We start from the raw sequence: 15,235 nt of genomic DNA, 5'->3' as shown, positions 1-15,235 counted from the left end.
CTAATCTGGAACTTGACTCCAGAGCCCTCTTGGGCCCAGAGCCTGTGACCAGACAGTTCAATAGACTACCTCTTTCTCCTCTTCGAAGAGAGGTTAAGATTAAGGTGCTACTACTACTGGAGTCTCTTAAAGTAGGCAAACTCAGCCATTACCAGGAAGCTAGTATTTTCCTTACGTTCCGATATGAGGCCTCCAGGTTGGTGGCTGCTTGTATGGAAGTGTTGTCATGTGTTTGTACTAGAAGATAAATTTATATTTATAAATTTTGCATTCTTCATTTCAGTATTTAAAATGTAACGGGTTAAAAATATTTTCTTTGACTGATGGTACTTTGATGAATATAAAGTAGGCAGGCTGAGAATTGACCTAAAATGGAGAACTTCACTGTAATTCTGGTTGATAACTACAGGGAGATTGACGTGGAGCCACATGTCCTTCCAGGGGGTCCTAGAGAGCTAGCAACCCTGGGCTTCACGGGAAGCTCCATACAGGTAGTTTGTCTGCCTGTGCAGTGGGATTTTATTTCAGTTGACTCCTTGAATACTAAGCTCTTGCAGAAATAAATCACATTTAGAATATTTCCATTGTCCCGTTAGTATATAACCTGTGTTCAAGAACTATTTCCCGAAGGTCTCTGTTCACGGCCTGTCTGGAGGATCATGCATGCTATGGTTATCAGGGATGCTGCCTGTTTTTCTGCAGAATTTATGTCATTTGTAAGCATTGTCTTACTGCTTCAGACCCTGGGTGGAATATAAATCCTAAAGTAAAGCATGTATGGGCAACTGTGGGTGTGCCTGACTGGCTGGACCAGCAATGATTTTGGTGACTATTTTTAACTTCAGGCTGGAGAGTTCTTCTGTGGGAGTAAATCTAAGCGTGTAAGCTGATGTTTGGAATCTTCTGGATAATTCTGTTGACCTCTGCTCTTAGATGCTTGCAGACTCCCATCACATGTGTCTACTATAAAGAATTCCCCCGAGAGTGATGGGCTGTTGAGTGCAATGGCAGACTTCCCAACCAAGGGATATTGGCAGTGGGCGCAGTTGGGACACAGCAGAGGGTCAATTCAGTGCACCTCTCTTGACCCAGACTGGCAGTGAGAGGATGTGTGGAGGTGAAGCTTTTACTTCCTTGATCCTGAGTGGGCATTTTTTTAGTCTCAAGACTACATCTTTATTTTGCCGTATCATTCTCTGCATATATAATATTTATCAACAATCCACAATAGGCCAGGCCCAGAATGAAAGAAAAATCTGTATAAGCCACAATTTCTGCCTCTGAGAAAATGACCTCTGAAAGGTAAAAGAGAGAATTTGAAAACACACACATGTTGAGTTCATGGGACAAGCCACTTTGCCCTTGAGTTTCTCTCTTATGGAAGATAATGAAAATGTGAGATAGTAAAGCTGACCCCCTTCAGTATTTACTTAGCACAAATAAAGAGCTCATTGTTCAGTGTTTTGAAAACAGTCCTGAGTGAAAACATGATGGTACTGGCACACCTGACTGAAGACTCTCTAGGGTTATTTTAATAAACTTTAAACCCAATGTCCTGGAAATTTCTTCCACAAAGACCTACACTGGAACCTCTCCTGACCTTCTCTTCTATCAGGGGCCCTTCTCTGTTGGGATTCAGTTGCTCAGTCATGTCTGACACTTTGTGACCCCATGGACTGCAGTATGCCAGGCTTCCCTGTCCTTCACCATCTCCTCTAGTTTGCTCAAACTCATGTCCGTTGAGTTGGTAATGCCATCCAATTATTTCATCCTCTGGCCCACTTCTCTTCCTGCCCTCAATCTTTCCCAGCCATCAGGGTCTTTTCCAATGAGTTGGCTTTTTGCATCAAGTGGCCAAACTATTGGAGCTTTAGCCTTAGCATCAGTCCTTCCAATGAATATTCAGACCCTTCTTTGTACCATGTTCCATAAACACAGACTCAACTAGCTGCCTACAGGGCAGGGAAGGGTTTACTGCCAGAGTAAAGGACTAGGGACTATTACCCTATGGAAAAGTGGTCAAGTAACAAGTCTCTTTGGTCATTTTAGCCTGGCTTAACATCTCCACCCTGACTGTGCTTAACATGCATCCTTCACGTGACTTTCCAACCCTGAACCCACTTTCTTCTGACCCTGCCTAACTGAGAGCTGTTCTTTTAGTTCTCCTGGACACAGAAGAGATGAGGCAATTCTCTGCCTTTGTGTTTGAGAGAACCATTGAGCATCCATCAGATTATGCTCCAAGCAATTCTTTAGAGAAATCACTTTCTCCTAGACACTCATTCCAAGAAATATTCCTTACCTTTTTCCTTGGTTCCTGGGCATTTATTATCCATCCATATACATGCTCAACCCCTGCCATCACTCTCATAAAGTTTGAAATCTGTTTTTGCTAATTTGCCTGTGATCAAGAAAGACTATTCCAAGAAATGGTCTCTTTAACTGAGTTTACGAGTTGACTCACTGGAAAAGACTCTGATGCTAGGAAAGGTTGAGGGTGAGAGGAGAAGGGGACGGCCGAGAATGAGATGGCTGGATGGCATCACCAACTTGATGGACATGAGTTTGAGTGAACTCCGGGAGTTGGTGATGGACAGGGAGGCCTTGCGTGCTGTGATTCATGGGGTCACGGAGAGTCGGACACGACTGAGTGACTGAACTGAACTGAACTGAATTCTCTTTCATTCAACAGATATTTATTGAGCATCTACTATGTTCTAGGCACTGTGATGAGGATACAGTAGAAAACAGGACCAATGGAGCTCCTTTCCTCAAGGAGTTCCCTACTTAGTGACAAGAAAAAAAGATAAGAAAACTGGAGGTGATTGATGATGTCTGAGCTGACATTTAAGGATAAAGAGGACTCAGAGCCTGGAGGCAAGGATTAGGGTTAAGACTGTACTGTTTACAGCAGTCCATAACCATTTGACAGTAGGATTTTATTCCCAAAAGATTATATTAGATAGGACTACATCTGAGGATGGGTGATAAAAAATTCAAGTTATATTGATCTAACCATGTAGAAGTTTCCTTTTTCTCATTTAGCACAAAGTTTGGGGCCAGGAAGCCTACAACTAGTATGTTGCCATCAGGAATCCAGGCTCCTTCTGCTTTTCAGTTATCATTCATCCTCATAATCATTACCTCGTGGCCTCAAAATGGCTGCTAAAGCCCCAGCATCACATTCAATTTCCAGGCAAAAAGAACCAGACCTCAAGGGCAAAATGCAGTATACAAACTGAGACTCCCTCCTTTAAAGAACTTTCTAGGCTATGTCACCCAGTAATTTCTTCTTATACCTCGTTGGCCATTGTCATATTACATGGCTGCCTGTCTGTGGGAGAGGCAAAGTGCATCACCACCATAAACAAAACACAGGTGCTCTTAAAAAGAAGAAGATGAGATTAGATATTGAATAGGAAATCAGCTGTTTTTGCAAAAGTGACAGAAACAATAAAAAATAATACCTTCATTTTTATATTGCATTCATATCCATCAAGGCATCTTTTTGAAATGCAAGAAGTGAAAGGCAGACATCTTTCTTTTAAATAGAGACTTGGAGAAGCAATCTGACCTACCCAAGATCATCAGAAATACAATTCAGCACACTCTGAAGCCCATAGTCTATGTTATATAAGATACTACTTATGAGTATTCTTGCCTGGAGAATCCCAGGAATGGGGGAGCCTAGTGGGCTTCCGTCTATGGGGTCACACAGAGTCGGACACGACTGAAGTGACTTAGCAGCAGCAGCAGCATGAGTTATGCTCTATACAGTAGATCCTGGACATTCAAAATGAGCATGTCCCAGGACTCTGTGAAACTCTGTATCCAGGAAAAGACTGAGCAGGAGGAAAGAAGGGCCAAGATGAGAACAGCAAAGCCTCTTGGAAATAGATACTGATCTGCCAACCAGACTCATCAACAATTATTAGTAGCTATTAATAACAACATTTACAACAACAGCTAAACACTCATGCAGTCCTTTGTTCTTACAAGCATTATTTCATTCCACCTTCATAACAACATTGTGAGTTAAGCATACTATTGTTGTCTTTACAAAGGAGGATACGGAAGTTCAGAGAGATTAAGCAACATGCCCAGTGTCACACAGCTCATTTATGGCAGAGCTAGGGTTCAGACTCAAGCCTGTTTGATGACAGCATCTAAATTCCAAACCTAACTCCCTTTTTTATGCTCTTCACAGACTCTGATGCTCTTGCATACCAGAGAGGGAGTAGAATTCAAATTAGGACCTCCAAAGAATTATAGATGCCATGCTTTATCAAGGTTGTGTATCTCAGATCTAAACTGTGGAAGTGTCCTCAGGGTCTACTGTAGTTAAAGTCTTTTAGCACTGTCAGAGATGAATGCAAATCTCTGATGCCAGTTTCCTGCTTGTGTGTGTGTGTGTAAGTGGCTTCAGTCGTGTCCAACTCTTGTGACCCCATACATTGTAGCCCTGCCAGGCTCCTTTGTCCATGGGATTCTCCAGGCAAGAATACTGGAATGGCTTGCTGTTTCCTCATCCAGGGGATCTTTCCAACCCAGGGATTGAGCCCATGTCTCTTATGTCTCCTGCATTGGCAGACACATTCTTTACCACCAGCACCTGCAGTTAGTGTCATCCTGTAGATTTTCCTTAGTCTTCTTCCTGTGGATTGGAGTTTGTTGTAATTGCCAGGTTGTGGTTAATGTAACTATCTTTTTGAGCCATTTCTATTCAGATTTGGGTCTTCAGTTACCAAAATGGTTTGTCATCTTCTTAAATATGAACTAGAAGGAGAGGAATCTGAGGCTTCTATGGCATTCCAGAGCTTAGGCATGCAAAGAAGCCCTCGTGTTAAGACAGGTAGTATGGTCTGGAATCATAGATCTCAAAGGTGGAAGAGATGCTGTGGTCCAGCCTCCACAGAAGCAAGGAAATAAGGCATTATTAGCTCTGTTTCAAAAATGAGATGACTGAGGCTCAGAGCTTCAATTAAATGCCCAGAATCCTGCAGCTAGTATCAGAGCTTAACTCAGTTACTCCAGGGAGCAGGAGGAATGGAATAACTTTTCTTCTTACAGATCAGGAGTCTGTATACACTGTTTTTAAAGAACTTCATGTCTGTCTATTGAGGCTTTTGGTTAGTCTCAGAGAGAATGACACAACTATTCTGTCATAGGGACAGTTTTCAAAATTAACAGGAAAGACATCACTTCCCTTACCTCTGTCTGTGTGGTCAGGACATTGACAGGTAAATTACCTTAAGTACATATTCTAAATATACATGGAGAGGTGGAGCTGGTTCCTATTAACATTCCTGTGCAACAGTATCCAAAGACTCACTTTGAGCTCAGCTCTCTAGGCTCTGTTCCAAAGATGCTGATTTCAACCTGTGTCTTCCTCCAGTCAAGCTGGAGGACAGCTTCTGAGTATCTGTTTATTCACACAGTGGGCTCTGCATGTGCCATGTTCATGCCCTCTTCCAACACAGATCAGCTTCCAGCCCGTCTGCTCCCGGCCAGTGATGTAAATGTACCAGCTGCTTCCTGAGAACCAGTCGGCATCCTGCAGGAGGGGGCAGGTCCCTTTCCCAGGCATCAGCCTGCCTGCTCTCAGCCTAACCCTCCCGCCAACCTTGGTGGGTCCCTTCGTTCTCACGTCTCCCCATCTGAGAATCAGAGCACCACACAGTCCTCTTTCGAGCCTGTGATTTATCAACGCAGCTCCAGCTGAGGGCTCTGAGTCTGATTCTCTATGATCTGCTGATTGTGGGAACATGGCAAGGGTTGTTTAAAGGGGCAGGCTGGGCTGGGCCCCTGCCACTGACAGACAGAGAGAAGGTGGCTGGTGGGGGAGAAAAAGCTGCACCCTGATCGGAAAATGAAGGCGCTTCTGTTGCTGATCCTGCCTTGGCTCAGCCCTGCCAACTACGTTGACAATGTGGGCAATCTGCACTTCCTATACTCAGAACTGTGAGTCCCCCTCTCACCGTGCCTGCCTGTGTCTGGGTGTCGGGGTGGGGGGGTGTCGGGGGTGGGACCTGAGTCCATCCTTGGGCCAGTATGTCGGTTTAGAGGAATAAATTCCACATCCACTGGATGCACTTGGACAAAACATCCTGCCAGTAGTTTGAAGTCGCGTGCTTAGCGGTCTGTGACTTAACAGAGAAACACCATCTTACTGATGCAGTTCTTTCCCAACAAGGCATTTTTTCCCCTGCATCTGTGCCAGCACTGCTTTCTTCCTTCTTCTTCTTTTTTTTTTTTGATACTCTGCTTTTTCTCAATAGATGCTTCTTCACTTCCCTCCATAAATAGAACCAAAGGACCATTAAGAACAGAAACTGCGTGTACAGACCTGAAGTCTCTATTGGGCATTTCTAGTTATAAACAGATATCCTCCTTTTTTGAGACAATCTGTCTCCAATCCTGAAAACACCAAGAGTGTCAGTACGGGGGCAAGATAGCCCTATATGTAAAAAATCTACACCCTTTTTGTTTTCATTTTTGATAACTTTTATGCATCAGAAAGCAGAAAGAACCCTGCAGTGAATACCTGTATTCCTATCACCTAGATACAATGATTAACATTTTGCCAATTTTGCCTCGTTTTCTTTTTTATGGAAGTAGTTTGGAGTAGGTAGCAGTCATCATAACATTTTACCTCTAAATATTTCATTATGCATCTCAAAAAAACAAAAAAAAGACATTTTCCTCCATGACCTATGTTCATTTTGTAAGAGGAAATGACTCACATCCCCAATCTTTACAGTGATATTTTTCAGGCTGTTTTTGTTAATAAGCTTTGAAAAAGGATTGCAGACTGATGTGAACAGCTTCTAGCAGTCAGATGGGAAGTGCTGCTGTGTGTGTCTCAGTGCTGGGAGTATTTACAAAAATGTAGTTCTCTTTACTCACCGGACAGGTAGAAATAGCAAGAGTTGTTTCTTTATAAATCAGAGTCGGGTGGGGGGGGTCACTGAGAAGAGGGACTCTAAATAGAGTCCAGACATCCCAGAATAGAAAAGCTTGACTGGTCAGATATAAGTAGAGATCCTTACATGTTTACATATAACCAGTGCCTCTGTTATAGTGAGGCAGACTGATCAGTTTGCCCAGCACAGTAGATGCTCAATAAATGCTCCAGAAGTAGAGAAGAGAATGAATGACCTGGGTCTATGAAGGCCATTCATTTTGAGGACTCTTCATTTCAGGGTTTCCTGGTCCTACCTTATTGGAATGTAAACCCAGTCCACCTTGGATCAGAAGGTTCATAGAGAAAGTATCTGGCTTAAGCCTGAATAGTGAGTATCTCTGGGGTAATGATGACATTGTGGAAGCTTTTCTAGAAAAACATACGATGGCAGATTTAACTGGGATTATGGAAAAGCCCCTTCCTCTCTCATGATGGATGCTGAAGCTATCTCTAAAATCTAGTGCCCAAAAGCGTTCCTCCCAACCCTTTCCACCTGCATCTCTCCACCCCCACCCCCCACCCCCATCTGCTATCCTTGTTATTTGCTGTATTAGTTTCCCAGGGCTGCTGCAACTAATTATATACACGACAGCACATATTTAATCTCTCACAGTTCTGGGAGCTAGGAGCTTGAAATGAAGGTGACAATAGGGCCACACTCTGTGAGGGCTGTGGGGGAGAATCCTTCCTCACCTCTCCCAGCTTCTGGGGGCTCCAGGCATTCCTTGGCTTGTGGCTGTATCACTTCAATCTCTTCCTCCATCCTCACACAGCCTTCTATGGTTTGTGTTCTCCAGTTCTACATCTTCTTCCCCTCTTATAAGAATACATGTCACTGGATTTAGGACTCATCTGGATAAGCCAGGTGATCTTGAAAACCTTAGTCTAACTGCGTCTGTAAGACTCTTTATCCAAATAGGGTCACATTCACAGGTTCTGGGTGGCATGTTTTTAGAGGCCACCATTCAACCCATGTCAGGTGCTAATGAGGAACCTTTCCATTGAGTTACTTTCCATTTATAGCCTAATTAAAGGAAGGCTCTTCATACTCGCTTACAGTTTTCTTTTCCACAAATGCATGAATCAAAGGCAACTTTTCTAAGTAAATTCAAGCTAGCCACCTTTTCTGAATGTGAAGCACTCCAGGAGGCATGATACGAGGAAATTAGAAATATCATGTTCCTGTACTGATTTGATAGAACTTTCTTGGAAGCTCCCAGTTCTGTGCACCTGTTACCTGATGCTGCTAGTGATAGTGAACTAATCAGTGAATCAATGACATGTTTCAGGTACTGAGGCTTCCCTTGTGGCTAAGCTAGTAAAGAATCTACCTGCAATGTGATTCAGGTACTGTGGCAGGTACTGGAAGGAATATATGGGCAGTAAAAAATTAGTCACAGCACCTACCCACAAGGAGTTGAGGATTTAATTGAGAAGATAAAATTTATATAGATAAGAAATATAAACAATGATATAAGACATAAAGGGGTAAGTCTCTAGACAGTAGGTTAGGTAACCAGTTGAGAGGAGGAGGAGATTGTGCATTTCAGTGAAATTGATCAGGGGAAGCTTGGCAAGGAGATGGGGGCCTGAGCGGGAACTTGAAGTAATTAGGGAGGATTTAGGCAGAATCAGAGAGGGACAGAGAAGTGTTTCAGGCAGAGTCCGTTGCACGAGAAAGGATAAGAGGTGGCTGTGGTTGTCAGCAAAGGTTGGAAAACAACTGAGAGCTGTGAGTGGCACTGCTGGGTGGATCTGCTCAGTATTCTCGGCGCTGGGGCCACAGGGTGGTAAGATGCTACTGTCGGCCTCTGGGATCTCAAAGGTGGAGTGCATTAACCAGGCTTTTTCTGACACCCTCGTCTGGGCTTTGGCATCCAGGCCTTGGGTGAAGCTTGCCCTGTGTCCCAAGCTTCCAACCACAGAACTCCTTCTGGATTTTCCTTTCTCTCTGACAGCAAGACTCTCTCAGCCTGAGCCTTCTTCCCTAGCATCCCAGCTGGAAAACTGGAATTAATCCAGTAAATGGATTCAAATTTAAGATGTGGCCCCCAGGGGTCTCAAACTCAAATGCCTAGAGGAACCAGGCAGGAGTTATCTAAACATGTGAATCATCAGATCTAAGACTACAGGAAGACCTGAGGCCTCCGATCAACTGCTGAGAAAATAGGTGTACAAATATGTATGCGTATATATATAACACATATGAAAAGAAATTGAAAGTGAAGTCACTCAGTCATGTCTGATTCTTTGCAAACCCATGGACTATAGCCTACCACACTCCTCCGTCCATGGGAGTTTCCAGGCAAGAGTACTGGAGTGAGTTGTCATTTCCTTCTCCAGGGGATCTTCCTGACCCAGGGATCGAACCTGGGTCTCCTGCATTGTAGGCAGACGCTTTACCGTCTGAGCCACCAGGCAAGTCCATACACATATATATGTATATATAATGTCAGGGGAGTGTGTAATTTCCTCAGTTCTATCTCATCACAACAAAAATTTGAAGTGACAGATATTAAAGCCCTCGGACAGGCCGTGTCACAGCTCTCAGCTCTCGGACAGACCGTCTTACAGGTGTTGGACAGAGTAGTGGTACAGCTTCGTGTTACAGCTCAATTTTATTTAGAAAATAAAAGGAAAATACATCCTTGAGGTGTGAGGGCATGCCAACCCAAAATACACAAAGAGAAGAGAGCGAGAGAGAGCCCCGGCCTTTGGCTCCTCTTTTTTATGTTTTTTCCTCCCCCGGGCCTGCCCTATGTAAATTGGGCTAGCCAGGAGTGATGTTTGTTCTACCTGAGGTCCTCATTCGGGTCCTCTGAGCTTCCTTTGTTCTATTTTCGCGGGCTTTTCCCTTCCTTGTCTTTTAGCCACCGCCATTCTGGACTCCTTTTTCCTATTCTGACTACCTAACGTGTAATATACATATCATGTATACAGATTCGATCCCTGGGTTTAGAAGATTCCTAGGAGAAGGGAAAGGCTACCCACTCCAGTATTCTTGGCTGGAGAATTCCATAGACTGTATAATCCATGGTTCAGTTCAGTTCAGTCACTCAGTCGTTTCTGACTCTTTGCAACCCCATGAACCGCAGTATGCCAGGCCTCTCTGTCCATCACCAACTCCCGGAGTTCACCCAAAACCATGTCCATTGAGTCGGTGATACCATCCAACCATCTCATCCTCTGTCTTTCTCCTCCTGCCCTCAATCTTTCCCAGCATCAGGGTCTTTTCAAATAAGTCAGTTCTTCCCATCAGGTGGCCAAAGTATTGGAGTTTCAGCTTCAACATGAGTCCTTCAAATGAACACTCAAGACTGATCTCCTTTAGGATGAACTGGTTGGATCTCCTCGCAGTCCAAGGGACTCTCAAAGGTCTTCTCCAACACCACAGTTCAAAAGCATCAATTCTTCTGCACTCAGCTTTCTTTATAGTCCAACACTCACATCTATACATGACCACTGGAAAAACCATAGCCTTAACTTGATGGACATTTGTTGACAAAGTAATGTCTCTGCTTTTCAGTATGCTGTCTAGGTTGGTCATAACTTTCCTTCCAAGGAGCAACCGTCTTTTAATTTCATGGCTACAATCACCATCTGCAGTGATTTTGGAGCCCAAAAAAATAAAGCCTGCCACTATTTCCACTGTTTCCCCATCTATTTGCCATGAAGTGATGGGACCAGATGCCATAATCTTAGTTTTGTGAATGTTGAGCTTCAAGCCAACTTTTTCACTCTCCTCTTTCACTTTCATCAAGAGGCTCTTTAGTTCTTCTTCACTTTCTGCCGTAAGGGTGGTGTCATCTGCATATCTGAGGTTATTGATATTTCTCCCGGCAATCTTGATTCCAACTTGTGCTTCCTCCAGCCCAGTGTTTTTCATGATGTACTTTGCATATAAGTTAAATAAGCAGGGTGACAATATACAGCCTTGACATACTCCTTTTCCTATTTGGAACCAGTCTGTTGTTCCATGTCCAGTTCTAACTGTTGCTTCCTGACCTGCATACAGATTTCTCAAGAGGCAGGTCAGGTGGTCTGGTATTCCCATCTCTTTCAGAATGTTCCACAGTTTATTGTGATCCACACAGTCAAAGGCTTTGGCATAGTCAATGAAGCAGAAATAGATGTTTTTCTGGAACTCTCTTGCTTTTTCAATGATCCATCTGATGTTGGCAATTTGATCTCTGGTTCCTCTGCCTTTTCTAAAACCAGTTTGAACATCTGGAAGTTCACAGTTCACGTATTGCTGAAGCCTGGCTTGGAGAATTTTAAGCATTACTTTACTCGTGTGCGAGATGAGTGCAATTGTGTGGTAGTTTGAACATTCTTTGGGATTGGAATGAAGACTGACCTTTTCCAGTCCTGTGGCCACTGCTGAGTTTTCCAAATTTGCTGGCATATTGAGTGCAGCACTTTCATAGCATCATCTTTTAGGATTTGAAGTAGCTCAACTGGAATTCTATCACCTCCCCTAGCTTTGTTCATAATGATGCTTCCTAAGGCCCACTTGACTTTGCATTCCAGGATGTCTGGCTCTAGGTGAGTGATCACAGCATCGTGATTATCTAGGTCATGAAGATCTTTTTTGTACAGTTCTTCTGTGTATTCTTGCCACCTCTTCTTAATATTTTCTGCTTCTGTTAGGTCCCTACCATTTCTGTCTTTTTCTGTGCCCATCTTTGCATGAAATGTTCCCTTGGAATCTCTAATTTCTTGAAGAGCGCTCTAGTCTTTCCCATTCTATTGTTTTCCTCTATTTCTTTGCACTGATCACTGAGGAAGGCTTTCCTTTCTCTCCTTGTTATTCTTTGGAACTCTGTATTCAAGTGGGTATATCTTTCCTTTTCTCCTTTACTTTTCTCTTCCCTTCTTTTCACAGCTATTTGTGAGGCCTCCCCAGATAGCCATTTTGCTTTTTTGCGTTTCTTTTCTGTGGGGATGGTCTTGATCCCTGTCTCCTGTACAATGTCACAAACCTCCATCCGTAGTTCATCAGGCACTCTGTCTATCAGATCTAGTCCCTTAAATCTATTTCTCACTTCAACTGTATAGTCATAAAGGATTTTATTTAGGTCATACCTGAATGGTTTAGTGGTTTTCTCCACTTCCTTAAATTTCAGTCTGAATTTGACAATAAGTAGTTCATGATCTGAGCCACAGTCAGCTCCCGGTCTTGTTTTTGCTGACTGTATAGAGCTTCCTCGTCGTTCTGGTGATAATCCATGGATGGGGTCACAAAAGAGTCAGACAGGATGGAGCGATTTTCACTTTCATATAAACATGTATCAGTTCAGTTCAGTTCAGTTCAGTCGCTCAGTCGTGTCTGACTCTCCGCGATATGTATGCATAATAATAACATATGTAGTATGTATAACATACATAATATATAAAGTAAACATGTATACTGGCTTGATGTTGTGTTAGTTGCTAAGTCATGTCCTATTCTTTTGTGACCCCATGGACTGTAGCCCACTAGGCTCCTCTGTCCATGGGATTCTCCAGGCGAGAATACTGGAGTGGGTTGCCATTTCCTCCACCAGGGGATCTTCCCCACCCAGGGATCAAACCTATGTCTCCTGCATTGGCAGGCAGATTCTTTTTCACTAAGCCACCAGGGAAGTCCATAGATACTGGCTAAAAGGCATTCAAATTCAACTTAACTCCAAATAAAAACACCTGTGTCCGATCCAGCAGACACTTCTGCCTGCCTAGTTTGGCCTTAAGGGCCAAGAGTTTATGACCCTATGCAGCTCCTTCTTTAAACATTTCCATCAGCACCTGTTGACATGACCCAGAAGAGAGTGAATTCCATAGAAGAAGCCTAAAACCGGAGTGTTTAGTATAAAGGAGTCCCAGTCAGAGATTAGGGGGCAGGGAGCCGAGGATTGATCTTGGGGTCTACAGAAAGCCTGCCGAAAGGATCAAGGACAGTGCTTTCTTTCATAAGCCCTCACCTCCAGACTCCCATGAACTCTTTCTGAACTTTCTAGACACCCAAGCAAATTTAAGAAATAGACTTTGAGTTTCACACACATGAGCATGGATCCAGCCTTATGGCCTTTCTGGGTCTATTTAGAGCCTCATACATGTCCAGACTTATAGGTGAAGTCCTTGGAGCAGCGAGGATTCTGAGGACCACCCACATAACAACTGAGGACTGATTTTTTTTTTTCTTAACTTTAAAATGCAGATGTTCGGGCTCTAAATCAATTCCCTAAAACTTGGGTGGAGAGCATCCATTTTCATTCTCAAGTTCCCCTTGAGTCTTATGAGGCCCATCCTATTTTCATTCTTAACAAAAAACTCCCCAAGTGATCCTTATGGGCATTACAATTTAAGAACCCTTAGTTCCAGCTCTGGTGTCGACTCACCCTGACATCCTGTGGAAAGTCATCTCTCCGTCCTTCTGCATGCCTCTGTGGTATATCCTCCACAGCGTTCCCATCCATTCTGCTCTGCCTGCTGAGTCCTAAGAAGGAGGGTTGGTTGAGAGTTGTTTATTTCTGTACACCCAGCTTCTGCACAGTACAGGCTTCAGTTGAACTAAATAAAATGAATTCCCCTCGTGTCTCGGCCAGTTCCGTGACAAGTTGTCTGTATCTCAGGTTTTGCAGAAAGCAGCACTGGGCCTGAGTAACTGAAATGGCTGCTGCTGCTCAGGTTAATAAATCTGTGGCTTTTGTAATATTTCTTTAAATATTTTGTTTAGCCAAAATCCCAAGGAGAAACTTTAGAGTTGGGGGTGGTGAAATGATGAAATGAATTTTACGATACACTCCCAACTCTCAAAAGCTATTTACAGAAAATTGAAAGTTTTGTCATCTTTCCCCAACTGTTCAAATTCTGTCTCCTATAGTGTCTGAAAACAATTCGCACTTTGTGTCATATTTTGGTGGAGGCTGTGTTTATGCTTGTGGTATAGAGTCTGAGTGTATCTCCAGCAGCTGGAGCCCTATTCTTCAAAGCAGGTAACTGTCCTTCATTTGAAAGATGGAAGTATCAATAAGGCAGCGAGGCACCGTCCGCCAGTGGGGGATAACTGGTCCCTAAAACTGGTGCTATGCCATTGCCATGTGGCTTCTCAGGTTGTCAGGAAATGCTGGCTGTCTTTCTCACTTACAGTCAAATATTCTTGGTTTGGAACTGGCATCACTAGAAACAGAATCTGTGCCCATATCTGGAGGGAGAAATTGCACTCTTTCCTGACCCCTGCAGAGAGAGTAGCTCTAAACAGGGGCGGTTTATTCCCCCTGGAGTTTTGTGCTCGGGAAATTAAAATGTTTGACTACAGTTTTGCAACCTGAATCATTTAAGGCTATGGAAGGATGTCTCTAGAGAAGCTGCCAAGAACAGCAGGAGTTCTGAGGCGGCCCTGTGTGTGTCCTTCTGGGAAGTGGGGTAGGGCCTGGGAGTCAGAGACGCAGAACACCCACCACATGTCTCAGGTCCAAGGAGCCCAGCCACCCTCTGCTCCCCTAGCAGAACTTCCTCGAACCAACTTGCAAAACACGCCTCTGACAAATTGCAGTCTTCATTGGGGTTCACAGACCAGTAAGAGCCTTAAATCACACTCCGCTGGGCATTCTGGGCTTTCAAGGGTTTCACGATGGTTTGCCCTGGTTCAGCTTCTCCATTTCCCCTTCTTTAGGGAAAGGTCATGTGGCAGCACTGGCCTCCTCCCTGCTGGCTTCAGGCAGACTTGGCCATGAGCTATACAGCCCGGGGAAGCATCTTTTCCAAAGGCTTTGTACTAAGCAGAGGTCCACACAAGGCATATCGAGACTGTTGCTGTTGGACTCTTCTTCGTGTGAATGAGGAGGAAGAGGGTTGAGGGAGAGGAGTGCAGTAGAATGACCTCAGCATCCTTTTCCTCCTCACTTCATTTGCACTGTGTTAATGGCTCCCAGCACTTTCCAAGTTTAAACCAACAGAGTGAACCCATGGGTTTGCCAGGAGATGCTTTCCAAGTTAAGTCTCAAAGAAATTATTTCTTTTTCATCAAAATTGAAAAGGAAAAAAAAACTGCCGATCTCTGGATTTTTCTCATCCTATGTTTTGAGAATCCAAGGTCAAGTTTAGATTAGGATTTAGAAGGAAGGACGTAGCATTTACAGAGGAAATGGGGCAAGATGGAGAAATCCTACTCCAATAGAGAGGAGCAAGGTCCGTTCTGGGGGAGTAGAGCCAGAGTGCATCTGTGTTCAGTGACTCTCAATGTCTTCCAAAGCATTGCAGCTCAGCACATGTCTAATAGGGCATTTCCCC

At 43.8% G+C, this 15,235-nt stretch overlaps 1 protein-coding gene across 3 annotated transcripts in view; it reads left to right on the top strand.

Moving 5' to 3' along the window:
* LNX1 (ligand of numb-protein X 1) overlaps window positions 1-15,235 on the top strand; it is a 137,213-nt gene that overhangs the window by 24,471 nt on the left and 97,507 nt on the right. Inside the window, exon 1 of one of the 3 annotated variants that reach the window (XM_055435050.2) lies at window positions 4,489-5,961. The exons of the other annotated variants lie outside the window; for them this stretch is intronic. Within the exon in view, the coding sequence (XP_055291025.2) occupies window positions 5,870-5,961 (92 nt within the window). The 5' untranslated portion in view covers window positions 4,489-5,869. Of the gene's footprint in view, window positions 1-4,488; window positions 5,962-15,235 lie in introns of those variants that run through there. 3 annotated transcript variants of the gene reach the window in all.

This window comes from Moschus berezovskii, chromosome 5, assembly GCF_049115385.1.
Source record: "Moschus berezovskii isolate FMDL1 chromosome 5, NW_MosBer_1.0, whole genome shotgun sequence".
NCBI classification, from domain to species: domain Eukaryota; kingdom Metazoa; phylum Chordata; class Mammalia; order Artiodactyla; family Moschidae; genus Moschus; species Moschus berezovskii.
This window is presented reverse-complemented; position numbering and strand designations above follow the sequence as displayed.